This window comes from Myxocyprinus asiaticus, chromosome 16, assembly GCF_019703515.2.
Source record: "Myxocyprinus asiaticus isolate MX2 ecotype Aquarium Trade chromosome 16, UBuf_Myxa_2, whole genome shotgun sequence".
Lineage (NCBI taxonomy): Eukaryota > Metazoa > Chordata > Actinopteri > Cypriniformes > Catostomidae > Myxocyprinus > Myxocyprinus asiaticus.
In genome coordinates, this window is record NC_059359.1 from 8,074,894 (window position 1) to 8,100,481 (window position 25,588).

General features: G+C 38.4%; 1 protein-coding gene and 1 pseudogene across 1 annotated transcript; one reads left to right on the top strand and one right to left on the bottom strand.

Moving 5' to 3' along the window:
• Positions 1 to 394: 394 nt before the first annotated feature.
• On the top strand, positions 395 to 7,412 carry LOC127454464 (dendritic cell-specific transmembrane protein-like). The gene is made up of 4 exons (XM_051721695.1): positions 395 to 441; positions 1,978 to 3,045; positions 5,807 to 6,139; positions 6,797 to 7,412. Exons 2-4 carry the CDS (start codon positions 1,990 to 1,992, stop codon positions 6,854 to 6,856), a joined length of 1,449 nt encoding a protein of 482 aa, XP_051577655.1. The 5' UTR covers positions 395 to 441; positions 1,978 to 1,989; the 3' UTR covers positions 6,857 to 7,412.
• Positions 7,413 to 12,501: 5,089 nt separating this feature from the next.
• On the bottom strand, positions 12,502 to 24,113 carry LOC127454546 (dihydropyrimidinase-like; annotated as a pseudogene).
• Between the last annotated feature and the right edge of the window lie 1,475 nt (positions 24,114 to 25,588).

Consider the following 25,588-nt stretch of genomic DNA (forward strand, 5'->3'; position numbering starts at 1 on the left):
AAATCTAAGTAACCTAGATAAAATAGATTCAAGGGCATCAAAACTTTAGACAGCAGAAGAAAATACTGGACATCCAAAATCAAATTTCTCTAAACTAGTTTTATGTTGACAATTTCCCACAGAGTGAAACGATGGTGCTTTTTCACCGTACCGAGAATGTGCTGAGTAGTGCCCTAGCTTGTTCTTGATAAAAAAATAAAATAAATGTAGTGTGTTACAGCATCGCACAGTCTCCCCTACATTTTACTGAAAACACATTTTAATCATAAGGTGGTTTTTGCCAGCACTGTTCTGTGATGAGTAAGCTCTGAGATGATGCCTAAAAAAGGAAGTGAACAACATTGGGAAATAAAACAACTTCCTTCTGCTGTACTTTAAAAACACAAATGCTGGACAATCACAACACACACATGACTTGATTGGACTGCTGAGAAAAACAAGGTAAGTTTGACAAAAAATACCTGCATTTAGTCATTGTACTAAGGTCAAATTTTTGTTTAGTCAAACTTCAGTATTAGTAGTGTACAGCTTATGCCAAACTTAAGTTTTCATTGCATTAGATGATCCTAAAACTTTTATTAGAAATAACTAAATTTTCATAGAGTCATATTTTGCAACAACTTTTAACCAAATGGGTTCTTTTTATGGGATGGACTTAGTCAGTTCCCGTCAAGTTCACACAGGTGTCCTAGCGGGTGTCGTAACAGTAATAAAGGACATGTTCCACTTACGTTTAACCAGAAAGTGCCCAAATACTAGACAGTATCTATTTTTTTCTACTTTAAAACCAAACAAACATATTTTTTGTGAAATGTTTTGATTGAATAGTGCACTGTCTTTCTTTAAAGGAATAGTTCACCCAAAAATGTAAATTCTCTCATTATTTACTCACCGTCATGCCATTCGAGATGTGTATGACTTTCTTCTGCTAAAAACGAAGATTTTTAGAAAAATATCTCAACTCTGTAGGTCCATACAATGCAAGTGAATGGTGACCAGAACTTTGAATGAGATGAATAAGACTCCAGTGGTTAAATCCATATCTTTAGAATCGACATAAGTGTGGGTGAGAAACAGATGGATATTTAAGACCTTTTTTTACTATAAATCTCCACTTTCACTTTCATTTCCATTTTCTTTTGTTTTTGGCAATTTGCATTATTTGTGCATATCGCCACCTACTGGGCAGGGAAGATCATTTATATTAAAAAAGGACTTAAATATTGATCTGTTTCTCAGCCACACCAATCATACTGCTGATTCTGAAGATATGGATTTAACCACTGGAGTCATATGGTTACTTTTATGCTGCCTTTATATGCTTTTGGACATTCAAAGTTCTGGCCACCATTCACTTGAATTGTATGGACCTACAGAGCTGAGATATTTTTCTAAAAATCTTCGGTTTGTGTTCAGCAGAAGAAAGAATGTCATACACATCTGGGATGGCATGAAGGTGAGTAAATGATTAGAGAATTTAAATTTTTGGGTGAACTATCCCTTTAAATGCCACATGGTTTGATATTGTGTTATCTAATGGAATGACATTCAAACATTTCTAGGTCAAGGTGCACAGGAATTTTTTCCTAATTAAAAAAGTTTTAATAGTCATTTTAAACATGAATGAATATCAGTAAACTTATAAAAGCCATTTTATTTTACATGGAGAGGGTTTTCTCATGGGGGCCGCCATGTTAGGCTCACATGACCAGCCGAATACTATTCACTTAATCTCAGTAACCATCCTGTTATTGGACACTTTCACTCATGGATTAAATTCATCATGGCTAACTGAATAGTACATTTCTACAATGCAATTGGTAACTGAAAACTATTGCGTTTGGATGATGCTGCATCCACACCACTAGGTGTCAGTGTAAAAAAAATTACTGAGAGCACCTTTAAGTGTGGCTTAATGTCCAAATATTTTTATGGCCACTATAGATCAACAATGCTGAAATGTATTATTTATTTCAGGTATGATAGATAATGACTCAAACTAAATTTTATCAGCTGAAAGAAAGTTTACATCACGTCTGGTCCAGTGTTTATGGCCTCTACACGAGCAACACCACGAAAAGCTGGAAGGAAAAACTCCTCCTACTTTTTACCTGCTTTACCAGCAGTCTCATTCTGAGCACCTTCCTCTTCCTCATCCTCCACTTTTCCTTCAAATGTGTTCAGGAGGCCTCAATTCCCATTGCATGTGGCTTTTGTATACTCTTAACCCCAGCAATGTATTTCTCAGAAAAGATCCGCTGTTTTGGAGCTTTGCTTTTGGTATCAATGGGCTTGACACAAGTGAGGACCCTTCTTCTAACACTTGGAACCAGTTCAGTAATTTTCTTCAATATCCAGAACACATTACGGAACATAAGCTTGCTTGCAAAAGGCCTACTCTGCAACTTAGATGAAAAATTACTGGATATTAATACCGAACCCCTTGGAAATTATATAAAAATGCTAAAGTGGGTGGGACAGCAACTTAAAAGATACTTTACTGACTTTGAACTAGTAAAGTACCACACAGATTTTGAGGTTAAGGCAAAGGTTGACTCGGAGCGCTTCAAAATACACCTTGCCGAGGCTGAACGGACTTTAAACCAGACCGCACAAAGAGTGCTAGCTCTGACCAATGCTTTGTCCTCCGTAGGACAGATATTGTCTCCAACATTAGGTCTTGTCTTGCTTGTGCTTTTTACTGCTCTATACCTGAGACGATTCCATGTAAACAAAAAGTACAACAACGCATACATCACAAAAACATTTCTTCGGTTTGATGAGCAGCAAAAGAAGGATGGAAAACCTTGTGTGCTACCGCTCACCAAAAGTGAATTGGAAAGTTACACAGTGACCCCGTCCATCCAGATGACGGGCCAGCAGTGGAAAGCAATGCTCAAGTTCAGTGCTCCCATATTCACCCACTGTCTCACCTGGCTGGTGTTCATTGGTCTGGATGGCTTGATTTACTGGCTTCTAGTAGTTCTGAGCAAGCGGCTTGGGGAACTGGAGCCACTTCGTGTTCCAGTAGGAATAAAAGTCCAGGTAAAAAATGTAGTTTCTATGTTGTTAATGTATGTAAAAGGCCATTCACATAGAATTCGTTCTTGAGTTCCGTCTATGCTATTTTTATATGGAGTAGACAGGTAACAATCAATTTCTCAAATGAACAAATAATGCTGCCTGCACATGCTATCGGAATTATCCTACTTCCTACTTCTGAAGTCATAATTAAGAGCACTTCACCTTCAAGTGCTTTTATTGTCGGAAACATGGAGGAAGCCAAGTTCACTCATGACTATTTCTTGGGGAACTCTTATTTTGACACCGTAATGCATGCTAGCTAAGGGGCTGACAATAATGGAATTTTGGTTAAATACATGCTATTTTGTCTATGTAAAAATGTACAATAAGCATCAAATAGTTACTGATGTATGTACATTTATATGATTGAAACGGCAAGCGAAAATATGTTAGCTGCATTTAGAAAAATTAATAAACCATTATTCACTATTGAAACTGTACTCTCCTCCATGTTGAATGTTTACATCTCCTCCCAACTCAGAAACTCATGTATCAAAATTATCTCAAAAATTTCCCCAGTTGTAATTATGACTTGAGGGGTCGTTCGTGTGCAACCTCTGAGTAGGAAACTCATATTTACAATAATTCCGATAGCACGTGAAGGCTGCATAAGTGGCCTCGTTTATGAAACACGACTTTGTGTAGCTAAATCGTAAAATCATTCTTAAGTTGACACACAATGTGTCAATTTGCGAAAGAATGTTTTTTAATATACGATTTTACACATAAATGCATTTTGCTTGTGTTACATTGACTTTTACCATGGTGATGAATTGCGATAGTATATATCACAACTTTTAACTGCATCTTTAAATATTTATTTTATTTTCTCATTTCATCCTATGCACATATGGTCAAAAACTCTGGTCATGTATTTCCTATGGCCACTTAAATTTGAAGTATGTAACTTTTTCGGTGTTAAAATAGTTTCTCCTATCCCAGCTTAATATGCAGAGACAGCCATATGTAAGCCATTCAAGGTAAATTTTCTTGAAAATTCATAACACTGTATTTGTTGGGGGGGCCTGGGTAGCTCAGCAAGTAAAGATGCTGACTGCCACCCCTGGAGTTCTGAGTTCAAATCCAGGGCTTGCTGAGTGACTCCAGCCAGGTCTCCTAAGCAACCAAATTGGCCCAGTTGCTAGGGTGGGTAGAGTCACATGGGGTAACCTCCTCATGGTCTCTATAATGTGGTTCTAGCTCTCGGTGGGGCACGTGGTGAGTTGTGCGTGGATGCCGCGGAGAATAGTGTGAAGCCTCCACACGCGCTATGTCTCCATGGTTACGCGCTCAACAAGCCACGTGATAAGATGAGCGGATTGACAGTCTCAGATGCGGAGGCAACTGAGATTCATCCTCCACCACCCGGATTTAGGCAAGTCACTACGCCACCATGAGGACTTAGAGGGAATTGGGCATTCCAAATTGAGGAGAAAAAAACAAGGGGAGCATGTTTTGAGCAACCTGTCTCAAGAGAGACAATAACACTGACTTGACCAATGGCATGAGTTTGGGGTGGGACTATCAGTTTGTTCGATCAATGACAGGAGGGGGCGTATTCAGGAGTCTGTTTTGAAAACAATGTTTATTTTTGCAATTCCGTTTGGTGGCACAAGGGGCACAGAAATTACATATTTCACCTTTAACAATTTTTGTTTTACTTTCTGACCAAACAGTAGTTCTAACTTAAGAGATTTAACAGCAAAGTTTGACCTGAAAAGCTTTTTGAATAAATAAATTAATAAAAACAATTATGGTGACATGATTAAACTTGAACAGATATATGTACACTAAATACATAAAAAAAAGGAATACACCCTATTTATAACTGATCTGAAAATATAGTAATGATAAACAACATTTAATTGTACATTTTGCTATTAACAAATGAGCAAAAATGCTGAGTAGGTAGCCTACATCTGTGCTGGGACTCGAATCAGTGAACTGGTTTGAATTGCTTAATTTACAAATACAGTCCGAACAAACTGATTCACTAGAAAGAATTGGACTGCTGCCCCATCTACAGAAAAAGGACGGTTTAGGAGAGCGTGTTTGGTTATTGACTCTTCACTCAGCTGTGAAGCTTCATGCACAGGGTTGACATTAACAACAACAATATAGTGTTTTGTCATGGTACACCACTACTTGGAAAAAAATAGCTTGTTACTGGAAGATCAACACTGTTTTGAAAACAGCTTCTGTCACGCTACTGCAAAAATATTGTCGCAACCCTTATAGTTCAACCCTAGCAATATGTAGGACCAAATGCAACAAAATAAAAAATTAATATATTTGCAAAGAAATGTAAAGAATGAAAAAAGTGGTTCACACCAAACGAGTTTTTGTGTCTGTCTGCGTTATTTTCCCAAGTGAATGTGCTAGCTAGACGCATGCTCTTGACGGACATCTTTGATCATTGCGCCGCATCTCGCTGTTTTTCAGGATCTCATGCAGGAGTGCCACGTTTTAGATGGCGTTCCAAGTTCAAAAGAACATCAATTGTTAAGACACTTTCCTTTTGTTCTATTTGTGTAGCTGCGGACATGTTTGGTCTGAAAGGCCCCTAGCTGAACTGTTTATGAACAGAATCGTATCATTCCAAACATGACTAGCCAAATTTAGCTGCTGTGTGAATGTACTGTAGCTACAGATATGTTCTCATTGTTTGATGGCTGAATTTCACAACCCTCTTCTCTCTGTTTTTTCTCCTTTATTCTGTAAGGAGGCAACATTATTTATAGGTCTACCCATGGATAAAAATGCAAAAGTGGCAAACTTTTCATACACTGTGTCTCTGTTTGAGAAGAAGTGTTTGCCTGAACCTGAACTGTGGCTCTACAGATCTCTGGTTCCTCTGTGTCTCGTTCTGTTGTTGCTGCTGCTTCTGAGCTTGTTATCATCACAGCTGGTCCAGTTCAGAGTTCTGCTGTCTGAGCAGTTTTTCTCAGATGTCGCTCTGGAAAGAGCCACTTATCTACATTCAAAGATTTTAAGACAGCGATGCAAATCTAAAGCTGAGAAATTTAAAGGAGGTCTAAAGACTTTGGCCATGCAGGTTGGTATCCCTTATTTTGCTGAAAAACAAAAACCTGTTCCCTGTGGCAACATTAATGCACATGTTTGAGCTTTGTGACTACTGCCTTCATGTGCAGTCAGAAATATCCTACTTCCCACTTCTCAAGTCGTAATTACGAGCACGTCAATTTCAAGTGCTTTGTTGACAGAAACATGGAGGACGCCTGGTTCATTCATGCATATTTCTTGGGGAACTCTTATTTTGACACCATAATACATGGTAGCCAACTGGTTGAAGAAAACTGAATTTTTCATCAAATGCATGCTATTTTCTCTGTGTAAAAATTTTCAGTTAGCATCAAATAGTTATGTAAATGCATATAAGTGAAACGGCAAGTGATAATACAGTAGCTGCATTTAGAGAAATTAATAAAACCATCGTTCACTATTGTAACTGTCCTACTTTGCCTGAATGTTTACATCTCCTCCCAACTCGGAAACTCATTATCAAAATTATCTCTGAGTTTCCCAGTCATAATTACAACTTGAGAGGGTGTTTATGAGCAACTTTGTATTTATGATCATTCCGATAGCACTTGAAGGCAGCAAGCCAGAAACATACTAGTGAAGTCTTACCTGTTAGTAATGGCATTTTTATCAACAAGATAAACATTTATTTATTGTATTTCTATTGCAGCCCAGTTTTTGGTGCCCTTTACTCTTCCATGAACACAGGAGAAATGCTGAAGCTGTTTAAATATGCTTGAGGTTTGTAACACATCAGTCTGTTAATCTGCCATAATGGAGGTTTGGTTCAGTGTACAACACTACATTAGAAATGTTACAGTCTTGTTATCAAAAAATGTCTTACTGTGAGAGCACCTCTGTTACACACTACTAAGACTACTTAAGGTCAGTATGCACAGTTACACTAAGCTGAACTCATTTCTACACTATATTTCAATATCAAACTTACCATGTGGGTATTTGACTGCAGAGGAGGATGTTAGTCCTGTGAGACTTATAAGAAAAGAATTGATAAGGGATTGTCAGAAAACGGTTCAAAGTTTTTGTAAATCCCAAATATTTATTTGTCTATATGAATCTGGTCATGAGTAATATTGTAGAATCTAATAATCTTGTATAATACAATATATAACATATGTTGTATGAATATATATATAATTCACATTCTCTATTGTATATAATACTGTATGTATTCAACAAAACAATATGGCTGTATTTCTACATTATTCTGTATTGAAACATGAGAATCTGAGAATTGATCACTCGTTCTTTCCTTAAGAATAAAGGTTTCTTTAGTGGCATGTTGAAAAATTCTTCTTTTTTATTCTAATTTGAATCTTTGCTATTATATCTGTTAACTACACTGGTGAACCAAAACATTATGACAGCCTGCTTAATATGCTGTTGGTCCCCCACGTGCTGGCAAAACAGTGCCGACCCGCCGAGGCATGGACTCTACAAGACCCCTGAAGGTTTCCTGTGGTATCTGGCACCAAGGCATTAGCAACAAATCCTTCAAGTCCTGTAAGTTGCGAGGTGGAGCTGCCGTGGATTGGTCTAGTTGGTCCAGAACACAGATGCACAATCAGATTGAGATCTGGGGAATTTGGAGGCCAGGGCAACACCTTGAACTCTTCATTATTATCCTGCTGAAAGAAGCCATTGCCATCAGGGAATACCATTGCCATGGAGGGATGTACCTGGTCTGCAATGATGTTTAGGTAGGTGGCACATGTCAAATTGACATCCACATGAACGGCTGGACCCAGGGTTTCCCAGCAGAATCAAATCAAATCAAATCACTTTATTGTTACACAGCCATATACACAAGTGCAATGGTGTGTGAAATTCTTGGGTGCAGTTCCGATCAACATAGCAGTCGTGACAGTGATGAGACTACCAATTTACAATAACATCAAATTAACACAGCACAATTTAAACATCTGATATACACATAATTACACTCAACAATATACAAATAATAACATACACTGTACAGTATACAATACGCACTATATAGATACACATTATTCAATAAAAATAAAAACTAAAAATATATAAAAAATTATATATAGTATATATAGAATGTACAGTATTGTACTGTATTGACATTCAGGCTGTCGGTTGATAGTCAGTTGTTAAGAGAGAATATAATACAATATAATATAATTTATGACAGTCTGGTGTGAGATATAAGAGTAAGGGTAATAAAGTGCAGTGCTGATGAATTTTGATCGTGGGAGATCAAGAGTTCAGAAGTCTGATTGCTTGGGGGAAGAAGCTGTCATGGAGTCGGCTGGTGCGGGTCCTGATGCTGCGATACCGCCTGCCTGATGGTAGCAGTGAGAACAGCCCATGGCTCGGGTGGCTGGAGTCTCTGATGATCCTCCGAGCTTTTTTCACACACCGCCTTGTATATATTTCCTGGAGGGAGGGAAGCTCACCTCCGATGATGTGTCTGGCAGTTCGCACCACCCTTTGCAGGGCTTTGCGGTTGTGGGCTGTGCTATTGCCGTACCAGGCAGTGATACAGCCAGTCAGGATGCTCTCTACAGTGCAGGTGTAGAACCGTGTGAGGATGTGGCGGTTCATTCCAAACTTCCTCAGCCGTCTCAGGAAGAAGAGGTGCTGATGAGCCTTCTTCACAATGACTTCAGTGTGGATGGACCATGTGAGTTCCTCAGTGATGTGGACATCCAGGAACTTGAAGCTGCTGACTCGCTCCACTGATGCTCCATTGATGGTGATGGGACTGTGTTCTCTGTCTTTTCTTCTGAAGTCCACCACAAGCTCCTTTGTCTTACTGACGTTGAGGGAGAGGTTGTGCTCCTGACACCAGTGTGTCAGAGTGTGCACCTCCTCTCTGTAGGCTGTTTCATCATTGTCAGTGATCAGACCTACCACCGTCGTGTCATCAGCAAACTTAATGATGGCATTGGAGCTATGTGTTGCCACACAGTCATGTGTGTACAAGGAATACAGTAGTGGGCTGAGAACACAGCCCTGTGGGGCTCCAGTGTTGAGGGTCAGTGATGAGGAGATGTTGCTGCCTATTCTAACCACCTGGCGTCTGCTTGACAGGAAGTCCAGGATCCAGCTGCACAGCGAGCTGTTTAAGCCCAGAGCCCGGAGTTTCTCATCAAGCTTGGAGGGTACTATGGTGTTGAATGCTGAGCTGTAGTCTACAAACAGCATTCTCACATAAGTGTTCTTTTTTTCCAGGTGGGAGAGAGCAGTGTGTATTGTAGATGCAATGGCATCATCAGTGGAGTGGTTGTTGCGGTAAGCAAACTGCAACGGGTCAAGAGAGAGAGGCAGCACAGAGCAGATGTAATCTCTGATTAGTCTCTCAAAGCATTTGCTGATGATGGGGATCAGAGCAACAAGACGCCAGTCATTGAAGCAAGTTATTTTTGATTGCTTTGGAACAGGCACAATGGTGGATGTTTTAAAGCATGTGGGGACTACAGACAAAGAGAGGGAAAGGTTGAAAATGTCCATAAAAACACCAGCCAGCTGGTTCGCGCACGCTCTGATGACGCGGCCCGGAATGCCGTCTGGGCCCACGGCTTTGCGGATATTCACCCGTCAGAAGGATCGGGTTACATCCGCTACAGAGACGGAGAGTGAACTAACCTCTGTAGCTTCAGCCGCGAGAGCTCTCTCCATGAGGGCGGTGTTATTTCCCTCAAAACGAGCATAAAAAGTATTTAGTTCATCTGGGAGAGAGGCAGCGGTGTTCATGGCGGAGTTTTTATTCCCTTTAAAGTCCGTGATGATGTTAATTCCCTGCCATATGCTTCTGGAGTTGGTGGTGTTAAACTGTCCTTCAATTTTGCTCCTGTACTGGCGTTTTGCGGTTCTGATTTTTCTGAGGGCATAACTGGCTTGTTTATGCTCCTCCGCGTTCCCAGAATTAAAAGCGGAGGTCTGCACATTAAGTGCCGCACGAATATCGTTATTTATCCATGGTTTCTGATTCGGATAGATCCATATTGTTCTGGTCGGAACCACGTCCTCCACGCACTTTTTGATGAAACACATTACGCTATCAGCGTAAAGCTCAATGTTGTCATCAGAGGTGGACCGGAACATCTCCCAGTCCGTGTGATCAAAACAGTCTTGTAGCATGGAATCTGATTGGTCCGACCAGCACTGGATTGTTCTGAGGGTGGGTGCTTCCTGTTTCAGTTTCTGCCTGTAAGCGGGCAGAAGCAGAATGGAAGAGTGGTCCGATTTGCCAAATGGTGGGCGGGGGAGGGATTTGTAGCCATCCCGGAAGGGAGAGTAGCAGTGGTCCAAAACCCGGTCCCCTCGTGTGTTGAAACTGATGTGCTGGTGGTATTTTGGTGCGACTGATTTTAAACTGGCTTTATTAAAGTCCCCGGTCACAATGAACGCGGCCTCAGGGTGTGCGGTTTCCTGCTCACTTATACTCCCATACAGTTCCTTGATTGCCCGGTCTGTGTCGGCTTGTGGGGGAATGTACACAGCTGTGATAATGACCGTTGTGAATTCCCTCGGTAGCCAGAATAGTCGACACAGAAGCCTAAGAAATTCCAGATCAGGAGAGCAGAAAGACTTGATAGAATGTACGTTCCTCTGATCACACCAGGATTTGTTGATCATAAAACATACACCACCTCCTCTGCTTTTACCTGAGTGGTCTTTCGCTCTGTCCGCTCGGTGCACAGAGAACCCCGCGGGTTCAATGGCTGAGTCTGGAATCTCCGCAGACATCCAAGTTTCCGTAAGGCAGATAATGCAGCAGTCCCTTGTTGGAAAGAGATCAGTGCTTTCAGCTCGCAAAGCTTGTTATCCAGAAACTGGACATTTGCCAGTAGAACAGTGGGTAGCAGGGGTCGATTTGCATGGCGTCTTACTCTGATGAGAACGCCGGCTCTGTTTCCCCTTTTCCTTTTGCGTTTCCACGGCCGTGCTGCCCAGAAAAGGGCTCTGCTTGCGTGTTTGTAAACAGCGGGTCGGCATTGAGAAATTTGAAGTCCGGTTTACGGTGTGAAATTGCTGAACCAATGTCCAAAAGTGTTTGTCTGTCGTAGACAATAAGGCAGACAACATCCAAGACAAAAAATATAAGAATTGTGAACAAAACAAACAAAACATTACTATGTTGTGTCAGAGCTCGCAACGCAGCAGCCATACTCGACGCCATCTTGAGTCCAAACAGTGCATCCTGGTGCCATCACTTCCCCAGGTAAACAGCGCACACGTACACAGCCATGTGATGTGAAGTGATGTAAAAGAAAACGGGCCTCATCGGACCAGGCGACCTTCTTCCACTGCTCTAAGGTCCAGTCCCGACACTCTCATGCCCTTTCTAGGTGCTTTTGACAGTGGACATCATGGGCACTCTGACCAGTCTGCGGCTACGCAACCCCATACGCAGCAGGGTGCGATGCATTGTGTGTTGTGACACATTCCTCCCGTAACCACCATTAAAAGTTTCTGTGATTTGTGCCACAGTAGACCTTCTGTCGGTTCGTTTCCCTCGAGCATCGATGATCCTTGGGCGTCCAACACCCTGTTGCTGGTTTGTGGTTTATCCCTCCTCGGACCACTGTCGGTAGGTACTCGCCACTGCTGACCGGGAGCACCCCACAAGCCTTGCCGTTTCAGAGGTGCTCTGACCCAGTCATCTGGCCATAACAATTTGGCCCTTTTCAAAGTCGCTTGGGTCTTTACTCATGCCCATTTCTCATGCATTCAACATGTTGATAACGAGAACTGATTGTTCGCTTACCCAGACCTTGACATGTGGCCTTGTTAGGATCAACGTTATTTGCTTCACCTGTGAGTGGTCATTATGTTTTAGCTCATCAGTGTATATTGATTTGGTATTTCATAATTTTCTATTCTAGGCCTATGTATTTGAGGGTTTAGTGCCATGGTACAGACTAATAGCTGACCGATATTTGTATTAACCATCTCAGAGGTGAGTGTAATTGAATGTGTAGTGTGTGATGAAAAAAAAAAAACTTCTGAAAACATTGAATGTGAAAAAAAAAAAAATTAAAAAAAAAAAAGCTAAATTAAAATCTATCATGACAGACAGTAGACAGCTGTATAATCTGGGAAAATATATTCTAGCAGACCATTTATAGCTATGATATTTTAAATAGTGACCTATATTTGATTTGATTTTATAAGTAACAGCCATAATTGTTCTGATTGAGAATTTATTTCAACTCATTAATTTAATTGAAGTATTTGACATAAAGTGATAGAGCGATTTTTGTTTTTATTTAATGGTTAAAAAAAAAAAAAAAAAATCTTCATAAAGGTTGAAGGGTTAAATAAATTCCACGGTGCAAATAAATCTGAAAAAGTGAATTTCTGACCCTGGTGCTAGGTAAATTACTTTCAAACAAATATCATTTAGAAATTTTATTTATAATTGTACAATACAAAACTCTTAAAACTATCTGGTTGCATTGGGAGCTGTTAACCCCAAAACTCTTACCTTTTCCCGCTGATGAATTCTCTTATACACATATTCAGAAAAGGGTTTGAGTGGGATAAACCGTCCCTCACCTGGTTCTGCGAACAGTTGCCCGTTTTCATAAACTACCTTCTCCCTTGAGATAGTGACCACTGGAACCCCGTGACACTGCATGCCCTCAAAGATGTTATAGTCCACAGCCTGGTGGTGAGTCTTTGCTGAAATCATCCTAAAAAAACACAGGATCATGCAGTGCAGAAGAAACATACGTCTACAATTAGACTTAATGAATGATTAACTGCACCAAGAACCAAAACTAACTGTTTGAAATACGTTTAGAGTCAAATATACAAAATTATTTGACCGCAGAATTCCACTACTGATAAATCTGGTGGATTTGTATGATTAAAAATAGGTAGAGAATTGTATTTTGAATAAGAAATGAATGCCTATTACAGTGGTTCTCGATTTATTCTGGTCACAATCAATTGACTCAAAAGTCTGATTCAATTATTACTACATTTTAACCGTATTTTACTTTTTGCATTAAACATTTTTAATCTACTTGGCTACAGTGGCTGTTTGAATGAAAAATAATAGTTCTTCTGATTTAGTTTTTTTAAAAATTTTTTATTGCTGAGCAAAGGCTTAAATATTTAGATAAATATAAAATAAAAAGTCTGAAAATACAGAGGTATTTTGCTACAGTATATCTCCTAGTTTTTAGCTATATGACCCAGCCCTGACTGTAATGTATTAACAATAAATGACCTTTCTCCGAGAATATTTAATGTCACTTACAGAATTCCCTAAATCAGCAAAGGCTGTACTTCCTAAAAATATTGCAAATACATTCCTTATCTCCTTCTGACAAATTTTGTCTTGCTTTTTCTTTAAAAAAAAAAAAAAAAAAAAATCTACTATACAATTATCTATTGTTAAAGCAAGTGTTACTATATTAATCATACTTGGCTTTATTTGTTCACAGATGTTTCCTTTCTTAAATAAAGTGTTAGATAGGAGACTAGCACAAATATAATGCCTGTATTGCACTGATTTGAAATTCTGTATGTTGATTGGTTGGTCTCTATGGGAACAAAAGTCATACCTGTTCGTACAAGCTAAGTCGTACGATATCTTACATTTTTGTCATCTCTGTCATGACACTATGTTGGCAATGGACATGAATGGAACCTCAAATCATGAAGCTTGTTGATGAGAATTGTGCTGTTACTTATGATTTTTACCTGGTGAATGATAAAACTAGTGAAAAAATCCCATAGACTTATATTGAAGGAGGGGCCCGAACCATTTCGATGGAGCATAATATCATGACACTGGAGTTGGCTCTTTTGACTTTGGGCCCCTAAGCAACCACCTAGCAGCCAGAGTCAGAAATTAAGAGGGGCTCAGGGCAAAAATGCCACCATAAATGCCCCTAAAATTAAAAAAGTGGTGGCAAAAAATGCCCTCGTAATGCATTCTTCTCTTAGAGTTCTTAATACTCTATTATCATCTACTACTATCTACTATCTACTATCATCCTAGTTATGCATATTATGGCATAAATATGAGTTAATGTTGATTTAATAGGTAATACATTCTTAATATCCAGAATTTGTATTAATGTATTAAATTAATGTATTTGACATAAATGGATAAGACAGTTTATATTTTTATATTGTTTTTAAAAACGTACAAAATAAAGGTAAAAATGTCCTTGAAAATCAAATGCAGGGGGCAAATATGGCAAGGGCAACTCACATTTTCTTAAAAATCTACCTTAACCACAGCTATAAAACAGATAGTTCTGACTCTAAATTGTGATTGGATGACATTTTTGAAGCCATTACAAAATGCCTTTCTTGGCGTATTGCTTTATTATAATTAGCTGAGGGAAGGATAATAATGCAGCTTCACAGCTGAATTAACCATCACTCCAATTACATATGAGGAACCAAAATGCAGATGATAGAAATATTTTGGACAACATTTCTGCTTTCCATTGCTTTTCTACATAGAAGATACATCCAGCTGACCCTAATTGTCTAATTTACACCCGGAATTCAGAATACAGGACATGTCACAGCTCTTGAGAGAGCTTATTACACAAGCGGGCCTGCTCTGCGCTAAATTTCACCATATTGGTCCTCGCAGCGTAACGCACATCAGCAGTTGGTTATTTGCCTAGAGGGAGCTAGCCCAGATTCAGAGGGAAAAAGGAACAATGTGGCCCAATTACATAAGAGCCACGGCAGTCTGCTGTTTCCATTTTCTCCTCTCATGTGTGCACTTTGCAAACGACGTGTTTGAGCAGGAAGAACGCTACACAGTTCTTCCATTTATGGTCATGTCTTTCCAGCCAATCCTGTACGTCATTATGGCAACATCTACAGTATGTTCATCACATATAGAACCTATAAGACCCCGCAATCACAGAAACACGTTGTCCCTTCATCTCAAGTATATAAACCTGTAGCAATAAAGTGAGGTTCAAAAGTTGAGTGCTTCTATTTTGCTTTTTTTTTTCATTAAAAAGTGTTTGTCATTACACATTGTATTATCAGCATAACAATTTGAGTATAAAGCTGAATTGAAAAACTGACATTCATTTTGTAATTTCTTAGTGTTTTGGCATGTCCCCCTTTTGCTTTAATGACAGTATATGCACTTGAGCTGGCACGGTCTCCACAAGTTTGTGCAAAACCTGATGATCTATGTTATTCAGCATGATTTGAGAATGTTCCAAAGATCATCTTGTGTGTTCATCTTTGTGACCTTTTGTACAAAGAAGTTAACATGGTCACAGATTTGCTTATTTGATTAGTGACCTAGAAATAGTGCACTCTTATGTTTCTTTGTTTTACATTTTTCAAAATCTTAAAACTTGTATTTCCAGGTTTAAAATAGTTTAAATCTCAGATTTTCAGTGTGGACTCTTGAAACCCAATGTACCTGAGAGGCAACTTAAATGTAAAACCTTTTCAGCTCTAAAGGCAAACATTGGAGATCAGGGGCCGTACATGCATAATGCCACCTAGAATACAATTTTAGTCTTAAGTGTGTCAAAATTCTAAGAATGATGTAATTTTATTCTTATCCCTAGGCTTAATAATAAGTGTGATTCATAAAGGTTCAAAAGTGTTAAGACTTGGTCTCAGCTCCTAAATTGTTTAAGAGTGCTTGAGAGGTATCCTAACCTAGTTAAGAGTAGCACAATGACTGTGTTCCGTGGAGACAACACACTGTACAACAAAGACAGAATGTGTTGGACTTATGATAGTGGATTTTATGCAAATGTGTTTTGTAGTTGAGCGAAATGAAATCCATAAATATAATTTTTTAATTGCAGCACATTTTTTCATTTAATGAATACATTGAAACTCATTGTTGTAAATGTAGCATTTGAAAAATGTGATGGGCTACATGCCTAAACTTTCATTGGGTTGTAACAACTAATTAATAAAATCTCAATTTCACTTAAATAATAAGATGGGACATATTACCCTTGCAGGCTCACTATTGGCTGATTCAGTGTTTGAGGGCGGCCATATTGGGTAGACATAATTGTGGTCCTTATTTCACAACACTTAAGTGTCACCTCAGTCAGCACTTCAGAATCAGTCTTATGCTGTGTTCCATTCAACTCAGAAAGTTGGATTTTCCAACTTCCTTCTAGGAAAAGTGCAATGGAACGCCACTTGAATCGTAATTCCAACTTGGAAAGTCGTGCAGAAAAGTTAAACTCAGATTTCGGCAAGATGCAGGTGTGTGACGTCAAACAAACATGTCGGAGATGTACAAAATAATTGATAAACATTCACTTTTATTCAATAATATCGATAAATTTGTCAAAGTTCCTACATTACATGATATTAAATCTTAATTAACAAATGTTAGCAGAGTAGCAGGTGTTCAAACATGGTAAATGATATTATCTTTTGATAATCGTACATCTGTAGCACGAGTTCTAGCGTTGCAGATTGTTTATGAATTGGGTTGCTAGGAGACGTCTCTGGTGACAGTCAAACACCTGCTAAGCTAACGGGAGTGTTAGAGTTTTGTTTCCTTAAACATCATCTTCTGAGCGTCTGGCAATGGAATGCATCTATGGTTGGAGATCAGAGATATCAAGTAGGAATATCCCGCATCCAACTTGAATGGAACGCAGTATTAAACTTTGATGAAAGTTGCTTTGAGCATCTTTATAAAAAGCTCCTACTCTTACACAAGTCCTACTCTTTCTTAAGAATTTTTTGACACTTAAGTCAAAGCTTAAGCCTATTCTTAAGAGCTTTTCTGAGAAGTTTTATACATACGGCCCCAGGTTAAACCTATTATGTCAGGTCCAAACATGTCTGGATGAGAAACAGACAGGACTACAGAAATATTTTTTGGAGTAACACAATGAAAACACTGGCTCATTTCAGCTGAATAATGAAAACATTACAGAGCAATTAAAGTGATGTTCAAAGCTCAACAAATTTGCTTTTCTGTCAGCCGTGCCCTACTGATACATTAAATTATAAATAAATTCAAGCAGTCATGAAATTAAGATGTAAAAAAAAGCTGAAGTCCATGAAACGAGAAAACTGGAATTTAAATTTTCAAAACATTACGCAACCTTAGTGTGTAACATACAGATCATGAATTTTCATGTAAAGTGACGTTAAAAAGTTTTTTTTAATTTTTTTTATTTTATTTTATTTTATGTGAAGTGTGTAATTTCTGTGCACCTAGCAGCATCTAACAAAATTGCAAAAATAACTAGATATTCACATATCCTGCAGAAAATGTGAGCAGTGCTTGGAGTCAGATTGTTGTGAGTGGTTGCCAGAGTGTTGCTATGTGGTTGCTAATGTGTTCTTTATGTGGTTGCAATGCAGTTGCTAGGGTTTTATGGGTGGCTTCTACTGTCCCAAGTCAAAAGAGCACACCCCCAAGTCTCTATGATATTCTGGTCCATAAATATGGCTAGTGAAAATCTTATTTACAGTCAGGGCCTTACTTTGTCTTAAGGGTGGGTGATGTACCGGTTGCAGTGAAACCAGAAAAAAAAAAAAGAACTTGGTCTGGAACGTTCAAAATAAGGGACTTGCCTCAACCAAAATAAGAGATAAGCAATACATTTTTTCCCCCAACAGCACAGAGATCATAACAAGCAAAATATACAGTAGCCTATTTAAAACAGGCTTTTCAATAAATGTATTCTTAATATTAAAAATATCCTCAAAAATATTTAAAATATTTAAAAAATATATCTATCCATCTAAAATCAACATATCTCTCTCTCCTGCATGCATGTACACACTGCTTGGGGGTGTTTGAACTAAACGTTATCTTATGCAGGCCGAATTAATAATATGTTTTTATTTTTTTTATTTTAATTATTTGTTTTAATTACAGATCTGCATCTCTGTCAGAACACTGCAGCATTAAATCAGTATCATTGCATCATATCTAACAATAATTAATTAAAGACTTGGAAACAACTGAGAAATGTACTTTATACCCCAATATTTTTCCTTGTATTTGGATTAACCTTGAATGAATACGTAGTAATTTATGTATAATTGTCTAAAAGGTCTTCAGCATGTCACAGAAGGCTACATCCACAATATGCATTAAGGCAAAGAAATGTGTGATGCATCAGTTTCCTTCAGAATAAAAGCACATGCTTATTATGTTCAACATTACGTTTTTGTTCCTTGGAACGTTTTCAGTTCCTGTTTACAATTGTCCAGAAAAGTGATAGTACACCTCTTCTCAACACACAGCAGGATTTGAGGTGTTATTTTTATCCTTAACACGAATGAATCTAGTTGCACAAAAAACTTGGATGGGAGAAAGTATTCCGACTGGCTCTCTGGCGTATTATTTAACTTCTATGCAATAAGATATGATTCATTATTCATCAAGGCATGTAAAAGAGATCACATGGCATTTTCTAGGCCGTTATGAGTTACCTGGTGGCCTTTGGGTCCCATATGACCAGGTCTGCATCAGAGCCTTTGGCGATTCTCCCTTTTCGAGGGTAAAGGTTGAAGATTTTTGCTACGTTAGTACTGGTGACAACTACAAATCGATTTTCGTCCATTTTTCCGCTGTGCTGAGGGAAAGTAAACACAAAAATGTTAAGTTATTATTACGATCGCTGTACCTCATCTCCCAGAATGAGACATCCAAAGGTCAGCACGGCACTAAGCTGCAAACAGACCCTAAACCCAAACCATAATTTTAAGGCCACGTCCACACTAATACATTTTCAGTTGAAAACTCTGTTTCCCGTTTTCTAACGTCATACATTTCCTACGTTTGCAGAACTAGAGACCGTTTTCATAAGTCAGTGTGGATGAAAGGCTTACACACAGAAAAATGAATGCATTTTCACCCAAACACATATTAATGTGGACGTGGCCTCATTACCCACTGGAGTCTTGTGGATTACTTTTATGCTGCCTTTATTTGATTTTTGGAGCTTCAAAGTTTTGGTCACCATTCACTTGCATTGTATGAACCAACAGAGCTGAAATATTCTTCTACAGATCTTAGTTTGTTTTCTGCAGAAGAAAGTTATACATACCTGGGATGGCATGAGGGTGAGTAAATGATGAGAGAATTTACATTTTTGGGTGAACTATCCCTTTAAGCCTTAATACTGAATAAGAGATATACATGCTCCACAGCTACGGGAATATTCTTATGTACTGTACAAAGTAATTGGCATATTCCAGATGAACCAAGACATGTACAATCTCTTCCCATTATTTTCTTTTGGAAATATTGGAAATGCTCTTTTTTTTTACATTTATTACAGTGCAGTTTTAGAAATTCAGCACAGTAATATAAAGAACATCATCAGTTCTCATTCATGTCCTTGACAATAGCACATAGGAATGATGAATTGAAAAATACTGGCCATCAGAATATTCATGTGCATGTAAATGCACTCAATTATGGGGTGTGAAAAAATGAGGGAATGAATTATGGCAATGAAAGGGACAGACCACTCCCTTCTCCCATATATCAGACATTCTGTCCTTAGCGCCACTGACAGCGTTTGGGATTTTGGTGAAGTCGTCAGTCGTCAGGTCCATCAGATATCCAGGAGCACTGGGGTCTGGTCTCAAGGGAGGACCCATGATGAACCCAGCAGTGTGAGCCCAGTCCTGACGCCAATAGTGAGTGCCATCTGTGCCCAGTCCCGCCATAATGGGCTCTCCAAACACCACTCGATCTGATTGAAAACAATAGTGACAAATTATTCATTTTGAGTGTTTGACGAGGAGATTTGAAAATGCAAAAAAAAAAAAAAAAAAAGAAATCAAATTCATCATCTCATGGGTCAAAATCTTGCCTTGGTCTTAAATTTGAAATGCAAAAAAATATATATAAAGTTAGCGGCATGGGCAACAGTGATGGCATGCTGTGTGGCCTCTGCCTCCACTTCCTTTGGACGACACATCTCATGACCCTCAGGACCCATGATGCCCAGAGAAAGCATACGCTTAGCACTCTGTGTGAGCATACGCAAACAAACACATACAAATCAATACTCGCAGAAAGAGACTATGAAACCTTTATGAAATCTATAAATCAGGAGAGTAACAAGGTGAATTCAAGATTATATAAATTTGACATATTATAAGTAAATTGGCTTGTCCTAAAGAAAATAGCATTGCTTGCAAGAAAATAATAGAATAATTTTTTTTTACTGTTGTTGTTGTTGTTTACTCATGTACAGTATCAAACAGTTTTTAAGCAGACATTTTGAATATTTTCCAACTTTTTATTTATTTATGTAAATGCTGAAAATTGTTCAGAAGGAAGATGCATTTCAATACAATGCTGGCATGCAAGCACTGCAACTATTATAAACATCCAGCTGCTATAGTTTTCTTAATAACACTAGTCTATTGCATAGCCACACTTTACCATTTTCAACAAACACAGCACCTCGTGAAAAACTCATTAAAATAGCATTGATGTATTTGGTGCCCTCCAGTGGAATCATATTTCTTTTGTGATATCTTGTGATCATTTTAAGAATGACATGACAGCAAACTGTATTTCAATGGGTTTCAGCATTCAAATCATAATTTTCAAAAAAGATGTATTTTTTGTGTCATATTTTGATAGATTGCTCATTCAACCGCTGACCGCTCAATGACCCAGATGACATACCTTATAGTTGTTTCTTAGGCCTTTTACTGCTTGTTTGGCAATAAATGACAGTGTTAAAATGAATGTGGACACTTACGATATATATAGCTGGTTATTATTAGTCCTCTAGCATAACCATCATATGTACAAACATTTATAACAGTATTTCACAGAAACTTGTAACTGGATTATCATAGCTACAGACAGTTTGTAGCAGAACATGCAATGTTTCATGTTTTGCCCAACATGGAAATGTTTCTTTTAAATCTCCAAACTGAACTGGTTAGTTAATAAACCAGTCAAAAAATTAAAGTCAACATGAAATAAAAATGGACCCTATTGACCCTTTTTTATCACAAATTCCTGGTCTTATTGTGCATGATTCATTGGTGCATGCTATTAAAAAACAAAACGGTGGTGTCCCCTCCCCTCCAACCACCTGTCCCCATTCTGATATGCAACGGTAACAATAAACATTTTTAAATGGATAAAATCTCGTCTTGAACTACATATTTTTCGCAATGAATATCCTTTTTCACATCACATTATGGAAGTAAATTTAATTGCAAATGACATTTCATATTGACTTCAAAGGTGAAGTGTGTAATTTCATCAATCGAAATTGCAAAAATGTTGATCGTTTCCAAACAGATTACCTAAATACTCCTACCACCCTTTCCGCCACGTCTGACAGTTGTGCACCAAACTAATGCCATTGGTTCAAACAGAGCAATGTTTTGAAACCACGATAGAGCCACTTTTTACACCTATGAATGGCTAACTTATCGTAACTTATAGTTAGTAATAACAGGTAGTAATATGAGAAAGGATCTTTAAAAATCAAGAGAAAAAAAGACCCACTTAATCTTTAAGATAATGACCCATGGATACTTTAAAGGCACAGGTCAGTTCTTACACAACAAGAACTGTTTGTTTGAGGCAATTAAAGAATGATTTACGAGAAACATCAGCACACTCTCATTTTTTCTTTTTTTACTCTCCTCAAACCAGTGAAGTTTAATTGATGGGTTAAAAATACACAGAGCAATGGATAAACACTCTTCACAAACCCATGCTGATGCAAGATGAGAATTTCTAACCTCTGTGTTAAAAATAAATCCAATAAACTCTACATAGTGGTCTGGGAATCTGCTTAGGAAAATCATTAAAAGAGCTTCCAATTAATATTTAATAAATTAACTTTCTGGTGATACATATTTGTGTTTATTATTTTAAAACTTACGTAGCTCAGTATATTGTAAGATTAAGTTCAGCAGTTACAGAAATACTCAAACCAGCCCGTCTGGCACCAAAAATCATCCATGTGATTATCTATTCAGCCAATTATGTGGCAGCAGTGCGGTGCATAAAATAATTCATATACGGGTCAGGAGCTTCCGTTAATGTTCACATCAACCATCAGAATGGGGAAATAATGTGATATCAGTGATTTGGAGCATAGTATGATAGTTGGTGCCAGATGGGCTGGTTTGAGAATTTCTGTAACTGCTGATCTCCTGGGATTTTTACACACAACAGTCTCTAGAATTTACTCAGAATGGTGCCAAAAACAAAAAACATCCAGTGAGGGGCAGTTTTGTGGACGGAAATGCCTTGTTGATGAGAGGTCAACGGAGAATGGCCAGACCGGTTCAAACTGACAAAGTCTACAGTAACTCAGATAACCGCTCTGTACAATTGTGGTGAGAAGAATATCATCTCAGAATGCTACTCTCAGATGAGGGTTGGTGCTGTTTTGGTGGCACGAGGGGGACCTACACAATATTAGGTAGGTGGTTTTAATGTTGTGGCTGATCGGTGTATAATATACAGTATATGGTTATTTGTGAGCATACAGTGTCTTCCCACCAGGTGACAGCCACATGTAGGGAGTAATCGCAGCTCTGGGGTAGGCTGTTCTTCTCCACCACTCATAGGCTTTGAGGAGTGAACACCCCTTCTGTGGAATGACAAAGTCCAGGATCGTCGTTGTTCCTCCGGAGATTGCGGCCTGTGAACAGAGAAGCTTGTAAGTTATTATGAAGTGACATCGTCTAATTAATATCCAGAGAATTCCCATGAGTTTTCAGTCGCTCATGACTACTTGATAAGGATTTTTAAAACCCGTTTTTAAAATTGCACTTTCAAAGAACAATTGCTGACAAATTAAATATTTCAGAGTTGAGCATACTCAGTAAAAATGTATGTTCACAACAGAAATTTCCAGGACTGTTTAAGAGTTTATCAGTTTGCGTGGCTTTTCCAGGCCTAGAAATCACAATTTCAAAATTATTTCAAAAACAGAAGGAAAAATGTGTAATGCATCCTAGCAGTTAGATCACAGTGCTAAATTTTGTCTACCGAAGAGCAACATTTCACACTGATTTTCCCCACATGAGTTACTAAACATGACAACAGTAAATATCATGACACTTAAGTCAACAATAATGAGTATTATAGGGGATCCAGAAAATGAGTAATGATGTAAACTGCTTCATAATCTTAATATCATAATATCTATCATGAACAATGAGTTTCAGTGTGTCCAGCAACCTCCAAACATCATTCTCTCTAATCAACCCTTATCACATGGGAATGTAAAAATATCTACAGTTCACTGACATAATAATAGTTGTTTAGAGATTTGGTGCTGCATTTTGAATAAGCGGTCAGAAGGTTAGTTAATCAACAGCAGATTTTCTGCGTATAAACGAAGAAAAAAAAAACATACAACTATGAGTAAATCATTTGTTATGGGAATCATTTATAAGAGCATAATTAATTCAGATAAGTTTATTAGACACTTTAGGAGCATTAACTGATGCACAGAACATGTTTCATCAGTTGTCTTTACCTTGGTACCATTACTAAAGTAATCTACAGCTGTAGTGCCCATGAATGCCAGCTCCATGTGAGTGTCTATTCCACCTGGCAGCACCAATATGCCTGTGGCATCAATGACCCGTGTGCCAGCCGGTACCTGCAGATCTGAACCCACTGCATGAATAACTCCATCTTCAATAAACACATCTGCTACCTCAGAAGAATCCTCATTTACCACCTTTCCTCTTTTAATTAAAATCCTGCTTTGATTTGTCACATTTTCTACCTTGGACAATGGCAATCGTATTGCTTGCAAGTTATTAAAAATGATCCTAATTTTGTTCTATGACTTTGTTGTCTTCAGTACTCATGCACAAACTTTAAAATCCCATATGTCAGGTAAGAAATGTGGTCTTGTCTACAGAACAGAGGCTCTGTCCTGTTCTGTCTCTCTTATGGTTGGTGTGTTTTATCTCATGCCCACTTCATTGTGAAACCTGCCCGACCTGTCCGGACTGTTTCTGACATGAGCACGATTCATCTAAGCGAATCGGTTCGAATGAAGCGGTTAAAAATGATTCATTTGAGTCATGAGCTCCCAGAACCCAACAATTGTCGGCCTACTCCTCCTAATCGTTACATCAATCACCAGTTATGGGCTAGGTGCGCAAGATGGCGCTTGTGAGCTTTCGGTACACGAGGATATGCATACTTACTTCCGGTCGAATGAGCGCTCACGGAAACTGACCCGCATGTGGTGAGCGAAACGAGGCGGGCGTTTTCAATTCAACACATATTTCTGTGTGATGATGTACCATTTTATTATTACCTGTTACTTGTGCTTTCGTCAGTCACCGCAATTCAGTCAGTGTTACGTCGCTGCCGATCCTGTTGCGCCACCGCAAAATGATTTTGGCCTATATTTTAAGTCTTGCAGCCTGAATTGAATGTATTGGGATAAAAATATAGTGTACCTCAAAATAATGCTAAGACAACACGCCTTTCTATAACGCTGCAATCACTGGCTGTACTGAAAAACAAAAACACAGCGCGACCGTGGTCTGATGCATGAACAAATGACTCAAAAAAAAAAAAAAAGAAGTCACACTCTGTGAATCCTTCTCTGTGAATACATCAAAGAGGGTTACTGAACCATAAGTTTTACATCCAGTTATGTCCGACTCGAAATGAAGCAAGAACGCACATTGATTCAACAATGTGTGCTGCTGTGTATTAAGTGTACTTTTCAATATGTCCACAAGGGGTTGCTGTTAGTCAAGGTAGCAGTAGCGGATGAGTTCTGCCAGTCGTATGGCAAGAGTTGAATAATAGGCTACAACTTGCATCAAGCATAAAAATGGTTAAATCAATTTGATTAATTCCTTTTCTCAAGTACCTTTTACGTGTAAATGTATGCAAATGTAATTTAAGAAAGTGTTTCTATTAAGTGTTAGGCAGATTTTCAGAAATGTATGCACAAGGTCAAGATCAGGCACTTACATGTAATTTATTATAATTTGATTATTTACACAATGGCAAGAAAATTAACAGGATGTAACCTAACATGATGGAATTAAAGACCTAAAATTGGCATTTTTTTTAGTGTGGTATACATGGTTGGAGTGACCCAGGAATTTTTTTTTTCTGGTGCCCAGGTAAGAATATGAAGGTGTGCACCGTCAGGGCTAAGGGGAAATTCGTAATGTTTGTAGCACTCATGTCATGTCATGTGTCTTTGTCTACAGTTGCGCAAAAGAAGTGACTTCTAGTTGTGCATCTTGTGTTTATAGTATCATTTGCATTGGCAACATTGTTTCTATGTGCAGTGATTTGATTTGACAGAACATATGTATGAAAAAGCTCACTATGATGATTTATTTGTGTTGGTGGAGTTTTGTTGGTTCCATAGGGCGGGAATATTCTCAGAGCTGTGAATTGCATCAGCCGGTTCAGGGAAAGTCTTCTCACTGTCACAGCATCTTGCGCAGCTTACTTTGTCTTTGCTGCTTTAAAAAA

Bases quoted from the DNA above. Each gene is read 5' to 3' on its own strand.
- LOC127454464 (XM_051721695.1), top strand. From the start codon at position 1,990: ATGACTCAAACTAAATTTTATCAGCTGAAAGAAAGTTTACATCACGTC. The intron at 3,046-5,806 runs GTAAAAAATGTA...TTATTCTGTAAG, and splicing joins CAGTAGGAATAAAAGTCCAG to GAGGCAACATTATTTATAGG. The intron at 6,140-6,796 runs GTTGGTATCCCT...TTTCTATTGCAG, and splicing joins TAAAGACTTTGGCCATGCAG to CCCAGTTTTTGGTGCCCTTT.